General features: G+C 44.9%; 1 protein-coding gene across 1 annotated transcript in view; it reads right to left on the bottom strand.

Annotated features, from left to right (window-relative positions):
* The window catches only part of TNFRSF19 (TNF receptor superfamily member 19), a 212,225-nt gene that overhangs the window by 27,940 nt on the left and 163,671 nt on the right, over window positions 1-20,614 (bottom strand). Inside the window, exons 6-7 of the mRNA XM_078657098.1 lie at window positions 7,118-7,279; window positions 3,915-4,040 (exon numbers count right to left, since the gene is read on the bottom strand). Of these exons, the coding sequence (XP_078513224.1) occupies window positions 3,915-4,040; window positions 7,118-7,279 (288 nt within the window). The remainder of the gene's footprint in view (window positions 1-3,914; window positions 4,041-7,117; window positions 7,280-20,614) is intronic.

Genomic DNA, 20,614 nt, shown 5'->3' with positions numbered 1-20,614 from the left:
AAAACTTCCTCGACGCCCTTGACCTCACCCAAATATGCAATAGCCCGACCCACGAGAAAGGCTCTATCATCGACCTTATCATCTCCAAAGAAGACTCTATCCAACTCGAATCTATCAAACCCTGTGACTGGTCAGATCATCACATTGTCACGTTCTTCATCAACGAAAAAGTCAAATTTAACCCGGTTCAATCCTTCAAGCCCAAAGTCTGGAAAAGAGACCTGAAAAAACTCAACCCAAACTCTCTACCCCCCAACAGCTGCAATATATTACTTCCTCCCATTGGCATTACGGATGTCCAATCCTTGACGGATCACTATCTCAACGCTATGACCTCTTTAGTTAATGAAGCTGCACCTCTGCAGCTAAAAAGAGCATCCACAAAAATGTCCAATCCTTGGTACAACGGGAGTCTCAATGACGATAGACGGGCAATGAGAATGGCAGAGCGCACCTGGAGATCAGCTCCCTCCGCACTGCACTTAAAAACGCTGAATAAAAAGAGAAATGCCTACTTCAGGAAAATAAAACGCACAAAATCAGATTTCTTCAGCCGTCAGCTCGACCATGCCAAAAATCGTCCGAGAAAGCTGTTTGAGCTAATCAGAACACAATCCAAGGAACAACTCCAACCACTCAGTACTCTGGGCGAAGCACCCTCCTGTGAAGACTTCGCTTCTTTCTTTATCCAAAAAACAGACAACATAAAGAACGATCTCCTCATTGACGTAAGTCTCTACCCCAAACCCCTCTGCACAGCACCCACTGAACCAAAAAACAATGCTACATGGTCATCCTTTGCCACCTACTCGGAAGAAGAAATTGGTAGACTGCTCAGTACTGTGAAACCAGCCAATCACCCCACGGACCCCCTTCCTGCCAACGCTGTCAAAGACCTTACCCCGTCGCTCCTCCCACTTTGGACTAAAATTATCAACAGCTCACTTCAACAAGGGACCATCCCCGACTCCCAAAAAGTTGGACAAGTCACACCTCTACTAAAGAAACCTACAGCCGACCCCTCTGATCTAAATAATTACCGTCCCATTACCAACATTCCGACTCTTGCCAAATTGCTCGAAAAATGCGCACAAACTCAATTGACTAGACACATTAATCAGTTTGATCTACTCAACCCTCATCAATCAGGCTTCAGAGCGGACCACAGTACAGAAACTGCTATGATACACATAATTGACGACGCCCTCCAAATCCTAGATCAAAACGATACCTGCCTCCTTATCCTTCTTGATCTCTCCTCTGCATTGGACACCGTCAAACATGAGAACTTACTTGATCTATTAAACACAAGAATGGGTATATCTGGAACTGTGCTCAAGTGGTTCACGTCTTTCCTACACAACAGAACGCAGAAATTCAAGAGTAACAACTTGATGTCTTCTCCAATACCAGTAACGCTAGGTGTCCCACAAGGATCCTCCCTATCCCCAACTTTGTTTAACCTAGTTATGGAACCTCTCACCACCTTGCTACAAGCATCCAATGTTCAATTCCACATGTACGCCGATGACACTCAACTTTATCTCAAAGTACAATCACCCAAATACATTATGCTCTTGAATTCAACGATCAGAAGCACCCAATCATGGTTGGCTGCTAATCACCTCAAGCTCAATGCTCTTAAAACAGAGTTCCTCTTGATCTCACCTCCTGCGAAGATCACTACCACTCAAATCTGGCTTAAACACCTAACCGCACTCAATGTTCAGCCCACCATTGTGGACTCAGCAAAATCTCTAAGCATAACACTTGACACCAACCTCAACATGCAGGAACACATCAACAAAGCAACTAAAGGGGCGAACTACCAGATCAATACCCTAAGGAAACTCAAACCCTTCCTTCCAGCCAAAGATTTCCAAACTGCGGTACAAGCTCTAGTCATCCCTCGAATAGATTACGGCAGCATCGCCCTCTGCGGCCTCCCCCTAACTACCACGGCACCCATAAGAGCTTCTCTAAACGCTGCAGCGAGACTCATCACCGGCTCAAGAAAACACTCACACATTTCCCCTGACCTGAGAGCCCTGAACTGGCTGCCTTTTGAAGCCAGAATTCATCTGAAAATCGTCTGCATCACGCACAAGGCTGTCCACCTGAGCTCACCCGGATACCTCGCCCAAAAGCTGACGATTTCCGGATGCTCTAGAAACACTAGAGGCACAAACAACCTCATGCTAAAGCCCCAAAGATTCCGCAAGGAAAAAACGTATAAACGCTCCTTCTCAGGAATGGCACCCAGGATCTGGAACTCACTCCCCCCTGAAATCAGACTCATCTCCTCTACCATGCTTTTTAAGAAAGAAGTAAAAGCTATCCTCATGGCTAAATACACTTGAATTATTACTGGGGATGATATTTACAGACGTTGTACCATTCAGATTTACTAATCTTTTTTGCATTTTTGTATGACGCGCGTTATTGACCTGCCTGAGTGTTTACGCTATCAATTATTTGTACTTGTATCATGATTGATGTATCTGGCTGACTATGCTCCCACATGTATCTTCCCCACCCCAATTGCTATTTACTCACACGTTGTTCCTTTCGTCTGTAAAGCGCTCTGATATCTGCAAAGATCTTGTTCGCGCTATATAAAACTTTCAAAATAAATAAATAAAATAAATAAAGGCAAACACAGAAAATGTCAGTGCTGCTGTTCATGAGATGAGATGAGAGAGTCAATTAGCAGTAGTACTGCCCTGAGCCAGATGGTCTACACCCAAAATCATCACATTACATAAGAACATTAGTAGGAATGGTGGTAACTGAGTTTGGGCGATGAACATGAATTTGACTGGTAAATGCTGAGAGATGGAATGGAAGCTAAGTTTTGACATGCTTACTGAGTAGGAATATTCCCAATCATAGGTCAAAAGGTGCTACTGGGTTTGAGGTGAGGGAGTCACGATTGATGACTTGCAGAAATGTGGCCTTGCTTTCCATTCCATTTCTAATAGATTCCTTGTAGAAACAAAGCAGTTGTGTCCCTATTACTGAACTCCTTTGTGGGGGGTGCAGAGCAAGCAGGTTGCATGAGCCAATGTATATATGTATATCTCGTTTTTTTTTAAAGCATTAATGTAATTTGGTGTTAATTTAGCACTCAATGGGGATACATAATAGCTCAGTACCATGTAGATATATGAGGATAACTTGAAGAAAGGGAAAAACAGGAAGACTCTTTTGAGTTTAGGTCTCTTGACTTCTGGAGGTGGATATCATATAGGTTGTGAATGGGGTGCTTTTTTGAGTCTCGCCCTTTTATATCTACCTTGCAGACAGATAATTAAGCAAGCTTCAATGTTTAAATGAAAAAGTAACACCTACAGTCATCTTTTTGTGTGTGTTATACAATGTTTTGTAACAAACAATTCTATGAGCTGAATCATTGAGCACAGCCCTGCTTTGACTAAGGAGGTCTACTCAACAAGATCAAAAATTTACCAACAACATAAAACACAGAACTTGTCTAACTGTGGGGAAAACTTCATTTGTTAATTGTGCTATTAAAATGAATATTGCTAAAACATACCACCTTTAAAATCATAGCACCACGCCACGATTGATAGGAATGTTTTGTGTCATATAGTAACTCTGAATTACAGGTTTTTAGAAAGGAAGATATCAAGTAATAATCCTACCTGGCAGTTTGTTTTAATGAGATCAGCAAACTCAAAACAACAGCACCTACTCACCTGGAGATTGACCATTCTAGGAAGGTAGGGATCCACCCACAAGAAGTCGAGAATAATTGGACCACAATGTAAAGAACTATATAGATCGAGGCATCCAGGCTTGAATTGCTGCATGAATGTTCAATTTGGTATGTATATTTTATTGCAGAGTACCCTGTGCATCCCATGATGTGCTTCGGAAGAAGCTTCACTCACCACATGCTTGAGCCAGGTCTCGTGGGCACTGATGGCATGGCCTTTGGCTGCACCGAATAATCCGCTGTCTGTCAAAGCAGGATAGTTCAGCCCCTTTGCACTGCACGTCTTGTGCTCTCGCAGACCCTAAGCATCAGACAGTAGGAAAAGTAGACATCAGATTTGACCTCCTTCTGAAATTTCTCAATCGCGTTTCACAGAAACACAAGATATCACAGTTCAGGTCTTCATTCTCACAAGCAGCATGGGTGAGTCTTACCAGCACGCATTGCTGAAATTGGTGTGTGCAAGTCAGTTATATAACCCTTATGTATGCAACTATAAGCGGTACAAGCTTTGGTGTTCTAATTTAAAATAAAGCATTTGCAAACACAAGTATTTACTGAGCTGATAGTTTAGAACATTTGTTGTACGGTTTTGTGACTAAACAGGTCTACTGCCCTTTTTAAACATATGTAACACACCAAATCCCAGCTCAGTTTCTACCTAGATATGCATCTGTGTTTGCTCAACAGATGTCAGCAAACTCCGAATTCAGCTGATTGAATTTTGGCTCTGGTTGTCTCGCAAGTTTATTACTCAACAGTTTTCCACCGGATCACATTTAAGGCCGTACAGCTGGTTCACAGTCCATTGAATGACCTTTGGCTCCCCCTTCTTATTAGCACTACTTTCTCTATTGGCAGCTGATAACATCATCAGTTCAACTTTTGTGTGTCCACACGGGTCTAGAAGGCCCATGCTGTTTTCTCTGTGCATGCAATAATCATTAGGATCACACTATGATCATGCCTTTGGGAGTTTCCCCAGATCAGATATGGTTATTCACACAGGTCTAGGACACTCCTCGTTCACGCCTTCTGTACATCTAAATTTGTTATCTCCTGAAAGTTACATGTATTCTTTCCACTTTAACCCCTAAATGACTAGACCCCTGATCTCTGTTTGTTAAGGGGCTCACCAGAGAAGAACCAACTCTCCCCATATCTGGTCAAATAATCCCTTAATATTTAGTTAGATACTCCATTTCTAATGCACTGCCTATTTGACTCTTGTTCAAGTGTTATTACGGAATCCTCCTAGCTTCTCCCCCACCATCTCCATTAAACATTATTCCAAATTACTCATTGACCACAACAGATGCCTCCACAATTTCCTCACTCTGGTCTGTAAAGCACACTAAGGCCTAGACCCTTCCTCAACTTGGCCACCTTGCTCTGCATTCCCGACCTACCACTCTCCTCTCTATCCAAGCTTTCTTCTGCCTACCCAGATGTGGGCCATTCAACCTCCCCAAGCCCTCTCTCAGATGCTCTTCAACGTTTGATCCTCAGCCTTTCCTCATGCCTTCAAAGTGGCCCTGCTGAACAAGGCATCAAGCCAGCCAGACGACCTACTTCCCAATTTCCGGATCAATGTATATAAACTGCTATGGAATATATATGTACTACCATGGACAAATACGTGGTGTTGTACATGGCATTATTTCAATCACATTCATGGTCACTAACTAGAGGTAGACAACAGGCAGTCACTTCAAACCCTGACTTATCTTTTGGTAGACCTAGTACAGTCTTTACTAACCCTCATCGCGGGAGTCATGAAGGCCGCTATGAGAACAACAAGCATTGGGAAACACAATAGTTTAATTTTTGTGTTGTGGGGATTGGGCGTGGACACGTTATACAAAGGTCAAAACTACTGTACAGAGACTTCTGTCACTACTCTGTCTCCATTGCTACTGGGCTACTCACCAACCAATTATTAAGGTGGTGGCAATCTGGGAAACAAAGGAATAATAGAGGATGTATAATGCTGTTGCAAAATGGTCATATTGTTTATAATAAGTCTGAGTGTGACACTATAGCACTGGGGAACAAGTGCTAACAAAAGGCATCTGGAAAATAGATGGTACAAAAATAAACCAACTCTTTCTTCCTGTAGCATCCATTTTCAAAAGCTTTGGCCCAAGATCCCTCTTCATTGTTGCTGGGCCGCTCAGTGCCTGGTTTCAGAAATAAAATGGTGCCTCGTGTATTACAACTGAGGTAATAGGACTAGAATGGTCCTGTGGGCTGATCCAAGATATCAGTGGCAATATCTCAAGTCAACAGCGGACGTTTCCAGGGAGGAACGCACCTTAAAGTAAGTCTAGAGTATAATATACTTTTTATGATTGGCATAAGGAACATACACATAAAATCTAAAAAGTGTCTCTAAGTGCCCAGTTTACTTTTTAGTTTTATACTCTTTCACCTTCTCCAAGCCTGTCAGCACCACAGTTAAAGTTTCTATTCATGTAGCTGCCCAGGCACAATCTGCTGCTCTTTGACAAGCTATATATGCATTCCATAAGAGATACTCATCACTCAACAACATATAGATTCAGGTGGAGATCTACCAGACCAAAGAATAACTGTTCAAACATTTGTAACTATTAAAGCCCGCCCTTTAACCAAAAAGGTAGTTTGGTGGTTTTTTTCTTTTTTACAAAATATCTCTAATTCCCATTAGGCGTTATTCTAAAAACCCAACTTTGTTTTGCACTCTATCAATATGCCTTTTCAAAGTACAAGCATATAACATTTCTTTTGTAACCTAGATCCACCTATTTACCTTCCATCTCATAATCCCTTAAAACCTAGTTCTGCAGGCTAATAGACCTACGTGCTAAACCTCCCTTAGCACACTAAAATGAGTAATCTCTACTGTGTGATAAATTGTGTTTAACGCAGGTCACTGTCAAAATGGACATTATAATAATACACCCCTATTCTGAATAAACATACTGTCCAGAAAGCTGGAACACTGCCAGCTACATTATTGAGGTGAACAGATAATTATGTACATTGTAAGAAACGCAGGGACAGAATTACCTGGCAAAATCGCTAATCTGTTTTACTGAACACATTTGAGACAACAATGCAAATGGCCAAAATGTGCTAATAATCACTAAATGCATAGCAACTACACTGTTTCCAACTCAATACTTGTAAATGTACAGGGTAGCAAGGTAATTTCAGACTTTCCAACAGATTTTACAGATTCGATGCACTGTGCAGGAAATAGGGGACAATGCCAGACTGCACTTACCACCAGCAAATACATCCAAATGTGCCTCTTTACAGAAAGACAGCACAGAATATTACGCCCGCCAATCTAGAATAATGCACAGTCAGAGGTTACATGCATGAACTACTTACAAGTGGGCTTCTCCATGAACTGCCTTTTGCAATAGATGATGCACAGGATGAGCAGGGCGAGGAGCACAGTGGATAAGGCGCTGCATATGACAGCAGCCAGGGCGGTGTCACGTGGGCTCGAGGCAGTGGAGGGTATCTTCACTAGATTCACTTTGGTGTGACCTTGAAGAATAAAACAGACCTGTTAGAGTGACTGAACAAACAGCTGTCCATACATTTATACTTATAGTTCAGACTGCAATTGTGTTTTAAGTTGCTCGTGTGCGCACGCGCGCTCACACGACAATCTGTATTTATGGAACGGGTTAATTTAATGTAATGATTGTAGGACTCAGGTAAGCAAATAATTGGCTATTGTATTGTATTTGCAATTATATAGAGCTTACTACCCCTGATGAGGGGTGGATATGTTAGTCAGTTATTTGGATTGAGAAGGGTAGCAGAGGGATAGAAGAGGGACAAAGGTTTGCATATATATAGCGCTTGTTACCCCTGATGGGATGTTAAGGTGCTTTTTCGGCGAGTAGCACGCTACTCCGGAACCCATAAAGGATTAGTGGTGAATTAGTATAGTGAAATATGATGGACATGTTTAATTTGCTCAGGCTAACTTGGAGCCACTACCTAGTTTGCAAAAATTCTGAAAATGATTTCCAACTTAAATTGTAGAGCTTTAAATTGAACAGGTCTCATTGTTTTTTTTTTTTAAATGTAATGGTTAAATACAAGTTCTACCCATTAACATTTCTGTACATAGATTACAATTTAAAACATTTAAAAAAAACACACAATCATTTCCAGTGGTGGCTCCTCCATTAAGGAGGAGGAGTGTCGTCCCTCTGCTTTTAGAGCAGTGAAAGAGGGCAAAATAAGATTATAAAAGTTTTCATTTTATTTTTAGTTGCTGTGGGGCTGGGTTAGGGTGGGCGCGGCTGGTGGCTCAGGGAGGAGAAATGAACTGTGCACACTGAGGGGTCGATTAGGATGGCGGACGGACCTGCGTCCGTCCGCCACCCCAGAGTAGGAGGGACCGTCCGCAGGGGCAGCGGCGGTCCCTCCTGTGCAATTAGGATGTGACCGCCACCCTGGCTGTCACATCCTGTATTTTTAACATTGCGGCGGGTGCTGCTTCAAACAGCACCCGCCGCAAGGTTAAAAATGAAAGCAGTGCATTTGCATGCACAAAGCGGCAGGCACCTCGAGGTGCCTGCCGCTTCGTGCACGCAAATGCAGGGGGGTACCATAGGTACCCCCCATGTGCACCCCCTACCCCCCCTTCACCCCTGGGGGCCCGCAACGGGCCCCCAAACAAAAGTCCGTATGACTTTTCACGGCGGAAATGCCGCCGTGGAAAGGCATAGAAATGCTGACATCCTAATATGCCTGGCGGTGTCTGATAGACACCGCCAGACATGTTAGAGCTTTTCCGCCGTGGTCGGAAAGCGACCGCGGCGGAAAAGCTGAGGACGGTCTTCCTGACCCCCCAGCCATCCTAATCTGTCGGGGGGGTCTGTGAAGGCTCCGCAGCGGTTTTTCCGCATCCTCCGGGCCGGCGGACTCTTCCGCCGGCTCGGAGGATGCGGAAAAACCGCTATCCTAATGAGGGCCTAAGTGTGCATGACTGCTTGTGCGCACTTTACGTATTTCCTACCAGGCGGTAATAGACAGCCTGGTGGGGAATATGCACAGGCTTCCTGTCCCGATTGGAGCGCCGATCCACGGCGCACAGACCAATCACAACACTGCATAGTAGCATTGTGATTGGCTTAGTGGAGCCTGTGTGCCCGAGAGCTTCCTGCTTCTTCTTCCGGACCAGACTGGAGAAGAGAAGTTGAGAAGGAGAGGCATAGGAAAAGGTACGTTTTCTTTTTTAATATTTTCAAACACTCCCCCCCCCCACCCAGGGGCTTAACACAGGGCCCTGCAGCCCCCGTGGTGCGGGGGGGCCCTCACCCTGCAGGGGGCCCGGTCAGCACCGCACTTCTGCTGGGGAGCTCTAGATTGAGTTCGGAGGGGGCCCCTTCACATACCCTGCAGGGGCCCCTCACGGTTCGTTACACCACTGCCCCCCCCACCTGTCCCCCTTCCCGGCCACCCCTGTTGCCTACCAGCCGCCACTGATCATTTCATGCTGATTGTACTACTGAATATAGAAGGCAGAATAGCGACTGTACAGAACATCCTAACAAGATACCTGCTACATGTTCATTCATTCAAAATACTAGACCGGTTTAATGTCAGAAAATGTGGTAGTGGTTGAGGGGAGGCTTTCGGAGTGACTGGTAACTGGCAGACAGAGTAGGATGGGCACACATGCGCACACTCACTTCCACCCATCCACAAGCACACACATTCACACCCATCCATTCACAACCACACACATGCACACGCATACTCACAGACACATGCACACATACTCACACCCATCCATTCACAAGCATGCACTCAATGCATACTCGCACCCAGTGCTTAATTTGTAAAATATAAAGTGCCAGGGCTCTGACCTGGAGGCCACTGCAGCTTTCAACACCCATCGCCCTTGTCATCGCTGCCAAAACAACGACTAATCCTCTTTCTCGCATGTAAATGCGACAATTCAGATTATTTCAGGTCCCCTAAGCTAAAGGAATGGATGGGAAGGCAGGGTGCTTAGCACCGGAAAGCCCCGGCTCAAATTAAACACTGATCACACCCATCCATTCACAAGCATATATGCATGTACATATACTCACACCCACCCATTCACAAGCACATACATACACAAACCCGCACTAGCCAATAAGAGGAGGACCTTCCCTAACTAGTGGGGTGGGGGTCAATGACACTTGCTGATTCCACCCCACTTTGTAATGAGTTAGGGAAAGGTGATATGAGGTGTCACTGAAAGACAGTCAGACCTGGGCACTTCAGGGATTAAACATGAAGCATCCACGGCCGACTCTATCAATAACACTCCCCTCGTCAAGAGGGTGAGGATCCTCGCAAAACGTTGCCGGCTGATGATGTCAGTGCCCTCAGGCCTGTTCATTCAGCCAGGCATGTGCACATTAGCGCACGTAAAGCACCTGGCAGCCTGACCCTGACATGGTGTGTGTCTGTCAGACTGCCCTCTTCCCAGCCTGATTAGACACTCATTGTGCTATGGAAAAGGGAGGCGGCGAAGCCCAGGCGCCCTTTATGGTAGTCCGTCACTGGGCTTTAGCCTCTTCTTTCAACAGGAAAGTTACTTTAGGTTGCAAAGAAAGACCAAAAACGGTGTTGAAGGAAGCTTTGAGATGCAACGGTTGATCTTTAAGAAAATTGGTTGGATTATGCTCTGTCCACCTATGTACTTCCCAATTATGAAGACAGAAAATACAAGTAACGGGAGTAGATGACCTTAAACCCATTAAGAGCTAATACAGAGGAAGTATATTTGCATGAGACACAGTACTTATCCTTTAAAAATGTGCTAAGGAAGAACTTTTTTCATTGCTTCCTAACAGAGCAGCATGAATGGTATTTGCAGTGATCGGAGGATCAACATATGTAAGGATTCTTCAGGTTCGGAACAGTAGATCGAACGGTGATACAGAACCATCGATTCGAGAAGCAAGGCAACAACTTCAAATGTTGTTGACCATAGGTGCTGGAATTAGGGGTGAAGGGGGTGCTGCAACACCCCCAAAAGAACATGGCTGGATTTCAGAAGGTGAATGAGCAATAAAGAGGCTGTTACATTTTGTTTGTATCTTGTCATATTTGTTGTCTGTTCAAAGTCAGCCTATGTCTTCTAACAAATTTCATCTTAATCTTTTAACATGGACACTGGAGTTTAATTTTCTTTTTTCTTATTGCAAAGTCAGAGGATGTTGTAAAGTGAACTATGTGACAATCGTACTATGGTGCAGGGAATGTGAAAGGAAAGCCTCTGGAATGTCAGTTTTATTCTAACACACAACAACATTTAAATACCTGTAAATTAATTGTATAAGTATTTCGAAATATATCAGTCATTAGGAAGGCACACATGGGGCACGTCTGCTTTTGTAATTCTGAATTGTGCAGTGATCAAAGATTTTATTAGGATCAAAACAAATCAAGACACTTTTCTTGGTGATGTGCCAATGGTACAGTTTTGCTGAAACCCTACTTTCAAATAATCTTGATAGTGCACTGTATATTTTTATCTGGACAACTGAATCTCTGTCAATTTAGTGGTCATTTGAATAGGAAATGTGTTGTCTGTATACAACAATGCGCTACCACTCCATGATTTAGCAATACAATTGCAACAGTGTGCTCCAAAATGCACTATGAACTACCGGAACCACTCTCCTTCTGAATGGGTGTGACTATTTTCCTACACTTGTTCTTTGTGTGACCTTTGGAGTTTTCACATTCCCTACGACTTTAGTGATGTAACATTGATGGCAGCACCCCCACTCAAGAAATTGTTATTGAGGACAGGCTGGAACACCATGGTTAATGTACTAGCGTTTTAATGTGGTGCAGGCGGCAACATTTGCTTCTGGAAGGGACTTAACGAACATCCGGGCCCTCTGTGTGCACCTGGTCAGATGAAATGGATTTTACAATTAAAATTGGCGGATTCTGTCAGTGGTGAATACCAACAACTGAGCTGTCTTCAATCAGACAATAACAGAGCAAATTCCGGGAAACCATCGTGATATGATCAGGTGTCGCTATCCACATAATTAAAAACACATTCAGGTCCATGGGGGAACACGTGGCTTCAATTGCAAAAGATACATATATTTCCACTGCATTCTACAGGTTGATACTATGTTTTTACCTGTATATACATGTCTGAAGCCTCCCGGCTGCAATGGATAGCAGGGGTGGACGTCAACTGCATACTGTGATCGCCTTAATTATGTGCACAATTGCTACTGTAAGCGGTTTTCAGAAATTTGGTTATGGTTTTTAATTTAGAAGAAAACAATAGTTTCCTTTCATCCATTCCTTCTGACTCATCAGAAAAATATAAGGAGAGCTGTAAAACTTTAGACGGTCTATTGCGGCCATGACTGTTTCACAGCCTTGATGGCAGAAACATGATTTGTAATTAGAGTACCAGAACAGCTCCTTTCCATGTGTGAACCATCTGCCATCCATTTCTGAGTGAGCCGGCACGTCCCTGCGAACCAGACTGAAAAGTCTGCACCAGATTAGCGCAAAAAGATCTTTAAATTCAATCATGTCCAATGGGCTGCCATATTCCCCATGAATGAAAACTTGAAGCAATTATCCCGGTATTCAGAGAGGCTGCCAAACAGGACAGAAATCCAGCAGCATCTGCGTATCTCTGCAGCTGCTAGAAACAGAGCTTCAGTAAAGAATGTGGCTGCTGTTTCCCAAAAGCTATGCACCAGCATTCGGTGGGGCTTGGAACCAGAGACGGGTGCGGCCTGTAAAACAATCCACCGCCACTGGGGGCGGTAGTAGGCTGGCCAATGCTCTTGCATTTTTGTGGTGTGAGTACTGCATCCGATGCACCCGCTTGGAGTGATTAAAGGGGTTAATAGGTGGAGGAGGGAGACGGGCTGCAGAGGGCAGACTGCACAAGTAGGGTGAGAGTGAGGGATGGACGTAGGAGCCTTCTTTGGTCAAAATAGGGGATGAAACCGCTTTCTGATGCTGGGAAGCAGAGGCCTTCAAGTTCAGACCCCTGAGACTGTTGGTAGGAGCGGGACACAAATCAAAAGCTTGTGGTTGCCTTAGTCAGACGTTCGCCATTGAAAAAGCCTCTCATCCTTCCAAGGTCAGTCAAGTGATCACCATTATTAGTAATAGTAGCTTTTGTTATTCACACTGCTTCGAAAAGGAAAAAGTTAGGTAGGAAGTGCTATAGTAACATAAGTCGGACAGCCTAAAATGGTGTTATCCCACCTTTGGATTCGAAGCATTACTGTGTCAAGAAACAAATCTTAACCCAGACTAAAAGCACTGTTCCAAAAACTTCAAAAGAGAAACATTCGCATATTTATAACTAATAACTAAAACAATTCGAGTATGGTCAAGCAAAGATTTTCAGGTGGTTTCTAATTCTATTTTTGATCCAGGAATTATTAACAATCATTCTCTATATTTTCGTTTTTTTTTGCTTTTGTGCGAGATGTAATTGAGGGCTGCCACAGCAATGCTTTGCCCTTGGCCAGAGTTAGTGCCCCGAGCAGAGTTCAGACAACATCTGCTGCTCTGCAAATTCCAGCAAGGATCCCGTGTGCACCCCCTCCCCCGCCCACCCCCCTCCGAAGCTCAGGGGGTTGGGGCCCTCGGCTGAGTCCCTGGGTTTTAGGCCAGGGCAATGTATCAGCCTGTTCAAGCCTCCTGCCCAGTAATGTGGGGGTCACTGTAGACGTTGACACCAGCACCAGAAGGTTGAAGGGCTGTCAAAAGCTTATTATTAAATGAAAGACAGTCTGTCAAGAGCAACAATAAAACCCTTATCTCTGCAGTGGCCGGTACCAGTAGACTCCGAAAACATCCCCCTCACTTCTTACACACATCATCCTTCAGCCAGCCGACCTATTTCCTGATAAGATATGATTATATAAAAACAGCAGCTAGTACAGTTATTGGAATTCTTGTAAAATACTACATGCTTCATTAGTGAATAGAAACATCGTATACTAAAAACAAAGCACCGATACTGTGACTCACTAGGTGACATTGCTTAAGAATTCTTTTTGTTTGCAAGATGTTTTGTATTTTACACACAAAACAAGCCACAGTGCTGGTAAGTGAGGTAAGTCCGGAACTCTACCATAGTATATAGGGGTAAAATCCCACTTCAGTTTGCAACACACATTCACATATGAGCTATCTCATTCACTCTCTTTTTTAGCCCCCATTCCTTGCGCCAGAGATCACTACATTAAACTTATCTGAATCCAAAGTCCTCTGCTATTCTATCAGAAGTTAACATCAGTTAAGTGAGAGCACACTTTCATGTTGGCGAGGAGGACTGCGTTGTGTGCCACAAACATTTTACACAAATATTTGAGTTTGGCTGAGATCAGTGATATTTTGGTTGTGTTTACCCTAGGCGAGTCAGACACATTTTCGACCTCAACTTAGTGTTTTGCTTACCATCAAGAAAATATTGCACCCAGTGTCCAAATATCTCATGTTATGAATGACATCAACTGAAGTTTTTTTTGTTACAAAGTAATATCTATAGCGTGTGCATCAGCCATCGCTGTCTTCAAATGGTTGTGCTCTGGAGATACATGTTTAGAGCACCATACTGATGTAGCAACATTATTGTGTATGGACTTTCTAAAGTGGAACATGAGTATGTTATGATCGCAAACCCCAGAAAATGTATTGGACTGCCTTCAAGTATGGTAGACTTTCCTTTCTGAGATGACTTCCTGTTATAGAGAACCTTCCGTTACTTACACCATGACTAATGCTGGAAGCCATTCCTGTCTTCTATGGCAACCTTTCTAGGAAAGCCAAAGTATCTTTAGATGTTCATCATTAGCCTACCGTCATGGATACGTTATTTCAGAGTGACACCCATTCGACTGAGCCAATTAGATTGGATGCTTCTATTTCTCAAAATTCTTAGTTTCCTTGCTTCACTTCAGCAGCATGGGCATTTTTTCCTCCTTAACTCGCACTTTTCTCTTGATAATTTCACCCAATGTTACAGGGTTAATCCCAGCTATGTCAATAAAACTTATTTTCAAGATGTGTTAGGATGGCTATGCTTGGCGGATTTTCATGTATTGGCTGAACAAAAATAATAAAGGGAAATGATCAATCAAATTTTATGTAACAAGTCGTGCCATTGTCCTATTTTTATTTCTTCACGTCTCCGACCAACATCAATGAAGACGCCACTTAAATGCTGCAACATTAGGCATATAAAAGCACTGCAGTGTCAACTGCAACCTAATGAACTGGGGAAATTGCATGAACAGGCAAACAACCCATGTTGGAGGTGGTCGATCAATCGAATAACCGAGGTAAGGTCCCTCTAAGTTAATTCAATCTAAAGATTCAAGTTCCAAAAACCTGCTTACATAACGTTTGATGGTATTAGAGAGACCTCACCCATGAAATTTCTCGCATGCTTCATCATTGTACCCTCACCCTATGCCTGACTCCGCATTAGAGTGGGGTCACCAGTGAAATGGAATCTCTTAGATATTGTAGGGATGAGAAGAGACAAAATTACCTAGGATGTAACCATATATACATTTATTTCATGATGGTCATCCTGATAAAGTTAAAAACAAGCAGTACTATAGTAGGACAGAGGTGGATGGGCAGTAATCACTTGTACGTCCTTTGCATGGTTTACATGTTACGCCCATCTTGAGTTGCTCAGATGGGTTATGTTGCCTTGGTGATTATTGTATCAAAGGATCAAAAAAACATGCACACACTCATAATTGCGGGAGGACACACTGGTCACCCCCAACTAGGAGTATATACTGGCCCCATTGGGTGCTTGGTCGGACCGGCTTCGTAAATACATGTTTGACAAGAGTTCCGGTCGGAGGATATCACCTATTGGGCCATCTGCACCCCTACATTAAGCACTCTCTAGGCACTCTGTCAGCTGCCTCATTTCATAACCGATGCCCTCATTTGCATAATTGCAAAAGGTCTCTTTGGAGAAAAGCATGTCTCATATGGACAAAGAGAGCCAGACTTATGTAAACCAAGAAAGTTATTAGTAAGATTACAACTGCATGTTAAAAAAGTATGGAACCCAGGTTGAGACATGTGGGGACTTGGCACGTAAGCGGCGTCTGCTGATACAATGTAAACCAGCTGCAAGCCTAACATTATCCATCCAAGCAAGAACAAAGTATAATTTCTCTCCATAGCAAAAGCTCACTTGAAAAGCCACCAGAAAGGAATTTAATTCAGCTAACCTTAGGGCTGAGTAGGCATACATTTCAGTAGACTAGATGGGTGAGATTTTAAAAATGGCTGGAATTTGGGAGACTCATTTTATTCCAAAAAGGGATTTTTATTTCATAGCAACAGTTTTAAGGTTTGATGGAACAGATTAAGATTTTAAGGAATACTTATAATCTTTTTTATTGTCAGTCTGATGACTTCAAGTATGTTATTCAGATATTTTGTGGCACACAAGCAATGACTGAAGCAAATGAATCCCCATGGCGTGCTTTGAGCATGTTAGTTCGAGGTGGGAAGAACCTTTTTTGTCATAAATGGATTTTTAGCATTTTCATGCGCTGCAGAATGCAAAAATGGCCTTTGTCAAAATGAGATCAGCTTTGACTCCTATACTGACTGTACAGGAAAATACTGTACTATATAGTATTCACCGGTACAACCTTAACCACCTACACTTTAGAAAACTCCAGAAAACTGAGATTTAAGATGGGCCTTCAACTAAAGAAAATCTAAATGGTAACAACTCAAGAATTCAAGTGGAAAATAGTAAAATAATAACAATGTAAGGCCTGGATATGGATTTATATCCTTTGAAGTTGCTGAACCCACAACGGGTTTCCTAGTTTGTGAAATTTCTAAAATGAATAACTTTTTGAAAATAAATTTGGATACAGCACGGGTAGACCAAAGAATCCTATTTTACCTGAGGTGTTCTTGGACATTTCTGCGAAGTACATATAATAAAAGACACACATGGCAGAGACTGTAGGTTTATTCACACACAAGGAGATCTCTTTAGCCAGCCAACAGAGCCCCAGCTGACTAGGGGGCTCATTATGACCGCCCGCCATCATAACGGTGATGGGACCGCCTGCCAGACGTGTGGCGGTCCCACCAACCCAATTAGGATGAGCCCGCCACACTGGCGGGCGCACAGCACCGTCCGCAATGTGAAAATGCCACAATGTGCATTTCCATGCACCACGTGGCAGGCACCACGCGGTGCTGCCACCTTATGCATGGAAATGGCACCCCACAGTGCACCCCCCGCCCCTCCCAGAGGGGGCCCGCAACGGGCCCCCAAAGCCAGTCTCCATCTGTCTTTTTGTGGTGGGATATCCGCCACAATACGACAGGTGGAAGAGCTCATCCTAATCACTACGGCAGTGCCTGCACGGCTCCGCCGTAATGATGCCATGGTTCTGGGTTCCGCAAAGGTGGGCGGAAAAGGACAGCCTTGGGGGACTATAGCGGACGGACTTTCTGTCCGCCGCGGAACCAATGTGATTCTCACCGCCATTCTAATTTGGCGGTGGGTGAATCCATTGTGATGGCGGGGGGATCACCACTGCCAGCTCGGCAGTGGCGATCCTCCGGCCATCATAATGAGCCCCTAAGTTCACTGTGGTAACCAAATAATCACTGATGACCTAGAATCCCATAAGGAAGCAGTCTACCATACAACACAACTGCGAATGTGGGTGAAAGTACATTTCCACTGTGCCAATCCCTAAACTATTCTTTTGTTCATACAAGTGGGGTTACCAGACTTCATTTATGAAGCTGGGAATAAAATGTGGTATCACAATTCATTCATAAACGAGGTAGTACTTAGGACAGGATTTACTGCACAATCCTTTGAGATCTGTACCGGAAATACAATTATGGGACATTTATCTCCCGTGTAATTAGCTCATCATCAGCAACAGCAGCATTATTACTAATGTTATGAGTATGTGACTTTCAATAATTGATCTTCACCTGGAGAACTTGGGAGTGCATACCATTCTTAGGCTCTCTATCTATTAGTATACTTTCTGTATGTCTCCCTGTCATATTCCTGGAAGTATAAAGTCATTCTTTCCACATACTTGTTTGTTTCACATTTTAAAACCTAGGAGTGGCAGCGTTAGATATACATTTCACATGGAGTATGACTGTTCAAAGAATCACTTCTTAATCCCAAAAACCACATCTCTCAACTCCTTCCATGTGTCAGATTGCCCTGTCAGTGCTGATCTTAGAAATTGTGACCAAACGTGAATATTAAAGGCTAGGGTAAAAGGAAGGCCTGGCAGTAAACTTCCAACGTCTGCCTTAAAATAACTTTTTGCATGCGTGGACCAGAGCCAAGGGTTCATGTCAGACCACAGGAATCAAAATTGCTCCAAGAGCCGACCGAAAAACACAGTGTGGGGAACCAACAGGGAAAGGGACTTTCGAGATCTGTTAAGAAATTCTACAGAAAAAGAAAACGTGCTCTATGTTTGGGAGTATTATGAAAAAAACGTTCTTAATGCAGAACATTGTTTCAAATTTAGAAAATCAGAGTGTAAGTTACTACTAAAAAACAGTAGTAAGTCCAGTGCCAAACACAGCCAACCACAGGTAATGCAACATCCTCGGATATTTAGACGCATAGAATTAATTTCATTATTTATAATAAAAATTATTGTTCCAATAATTTAACCTTATCTCCTATGGGGTTTTACTTAAATTCCCTCCATCCATTTTTAGGTCTCGTGACCTATCAATGCGCATGCGCATTGAGAGAAGCGAGACTATAGGGCTTTAAACAAAGTTTACCTAACTGTGGCGATTTTGTGCTGTGCCCGTGGCTTTTAGGTCAATGCGCAAGCGCATTGACCTAAAATGCGCGTGCACATCACCAAATCGCCGTCTGTTCCCTCAGCCGCACTCCTCCCACACCTTTGAAGTGAAGCTTAGCTTCACTTCAAAGGCCCCGGCTGCTTCACACCCTCATGCCGCTCTCCCCGCTCCGCCCCCTCCCCTGCCCGCCGTGTGCATTTCTCCTCCCCCCCCCCCTCCCCCACAGCACTGCCCTCCGTCTTGTTTCCTTTCTTGTTTTTCTTTCAGGTGAGATATCTTTTGCATCATTTTCGATAATACAGTTCTCATATGCATTTTTTAATTATTAGCAGCATATACACAGGCGCCCCTTCGGCGCTTTTGCTCTCAACCCTACTATCCTGTCAGCCGCATCTCTATAAGTTACTCGAAGCATGGCCTGACATGTGCACAGCTTATTCCATCTGCCAGACGCTTCTGCTTTGTTCGCCAACCGCATGGCCCTATTTGTGCACATTTTACTTTCGTGCATACCCTTACCCGCAGCCTCTCCTTCCCCACTTCTGCCTTTTCGGGTCTCGCGCTCACCGCAGACCCCTTCACATGGCTCACACCCACCTTTTTTTCAGGTTACCATGCCATTCCCCACCTATCCCCCAGTCATTTCCGGGTAGGACGCGTGCACCCAGTGGACTCTCGGCCTTGGCCCGCTTATTCTGCCAGCCGCTTCTGCTTTGGTCGCCCACCGCATGGCCCCATTTGTGCACATTCACTTTCGTGCACACCCTTACCCGCAGCCTCTCCTTCCCGACTTCTGCCTTTTCGGGTCTCACACTCACCGCAGACCCCTTCACATGGCTCACACCCACATTTTTTTCAGGTTACCATGCCAGGTTACCTCACTCACCCTCAACCCCTCACCCTCACTCACCCTCAACCCCTCACCCTCACCCTCACTCACCCTCACTCACCCTCACCCCTCAACCCCTCACCCTCACTCACCCTCACTCACCCTCAACCCCTCACCCTCACTCACCCTCAACCCCTCACCCTCACTCACCCTCACTCACCCTCAACCCCTCACCCACCCTCACCCTCACTCACCCTCACTCACCCTCACTCACCCTCACTCACCCTCTCACCCTCACCCTCACTCACCCTCAACCCCTCACCCTCAACCCCTCACCCTCAACCCCTCACTCTCACTCACCCTCACTCACCCTCAACCCCTCACCCTCACTCACCCTCACCCTCACTCACCCTCAACCCCTCACCCTCACCCTCACTCTCACTCACCCTCAACCCCTCACCCTCCCTCAACCCCTCACCCTCACTCACCCTCAACCCCTCACTCACCCTCACCCTCACTCACCCTCACCCTCACTCACCCTCAACCCCTCACCCTCACTCACTCTCACCCTCACTCACCCTCAACCCCTCACCCTCCCTCAACCCCTCACCCTCACTCACCCTCAACCCCTCACCCTCACTCACCCTCACTCACCCTCACCCTCACTCACCCTCACCCTCACTCACCCTCACTCACCCTCACCCTCCCTCACTCACCCTCACCCTCACTCACCCTCACTCACCCTCACCCCCTCACCCTCACTCACCCTCACCCTCAACCCCTCACCCTCACTCACCCTCAACCCCTCACCCTCACTCACCCTCAACCCCTCACCCTCACTCACCCTCAACCCCTCACCCTCACTCACCCTCACCCTCACTCACCCTCACCCTCACTCACCCTCAACCCCTCACCCTCACTCACCCTCACCCTCACTCACCCTCAACCCCTCACCCTCACTCACCCTCAACCCCTCACCCTCACTCACCCTCAACCCCTCACCCTCACTCACCCTCAACCCCTCACCCTCACTCACCCTCACTCACCCTCACCCTCACTCACCCTCACCCACCCTCACCCTCAACCCCTCACCCTCACTCACCCTCAACCCCTCACCCTCACTCACCCTCAACCCCTCACCCTCAACCCCTCACTCACCCTCACTCTCACTC

The sequence above is a fragment of the Lissotriton helveticus genome, chromosome 8 (genome assembly GCF_964261635.1).
Source record: "Lissotriton helveticus chromosome 8, aLisHel1.1, whole genome shotgun sequence".
NCBI classification, from domain to species: domain Eukaryota; kingdom Metazoa; phylum Chordata; class Amphibia; order Caudata; family Salamandridae; genus Lissotriton; species Lissotriton helveticus.
This window is presented reverse-complemented; position numbering and strand designations above follow the sequence as displayed.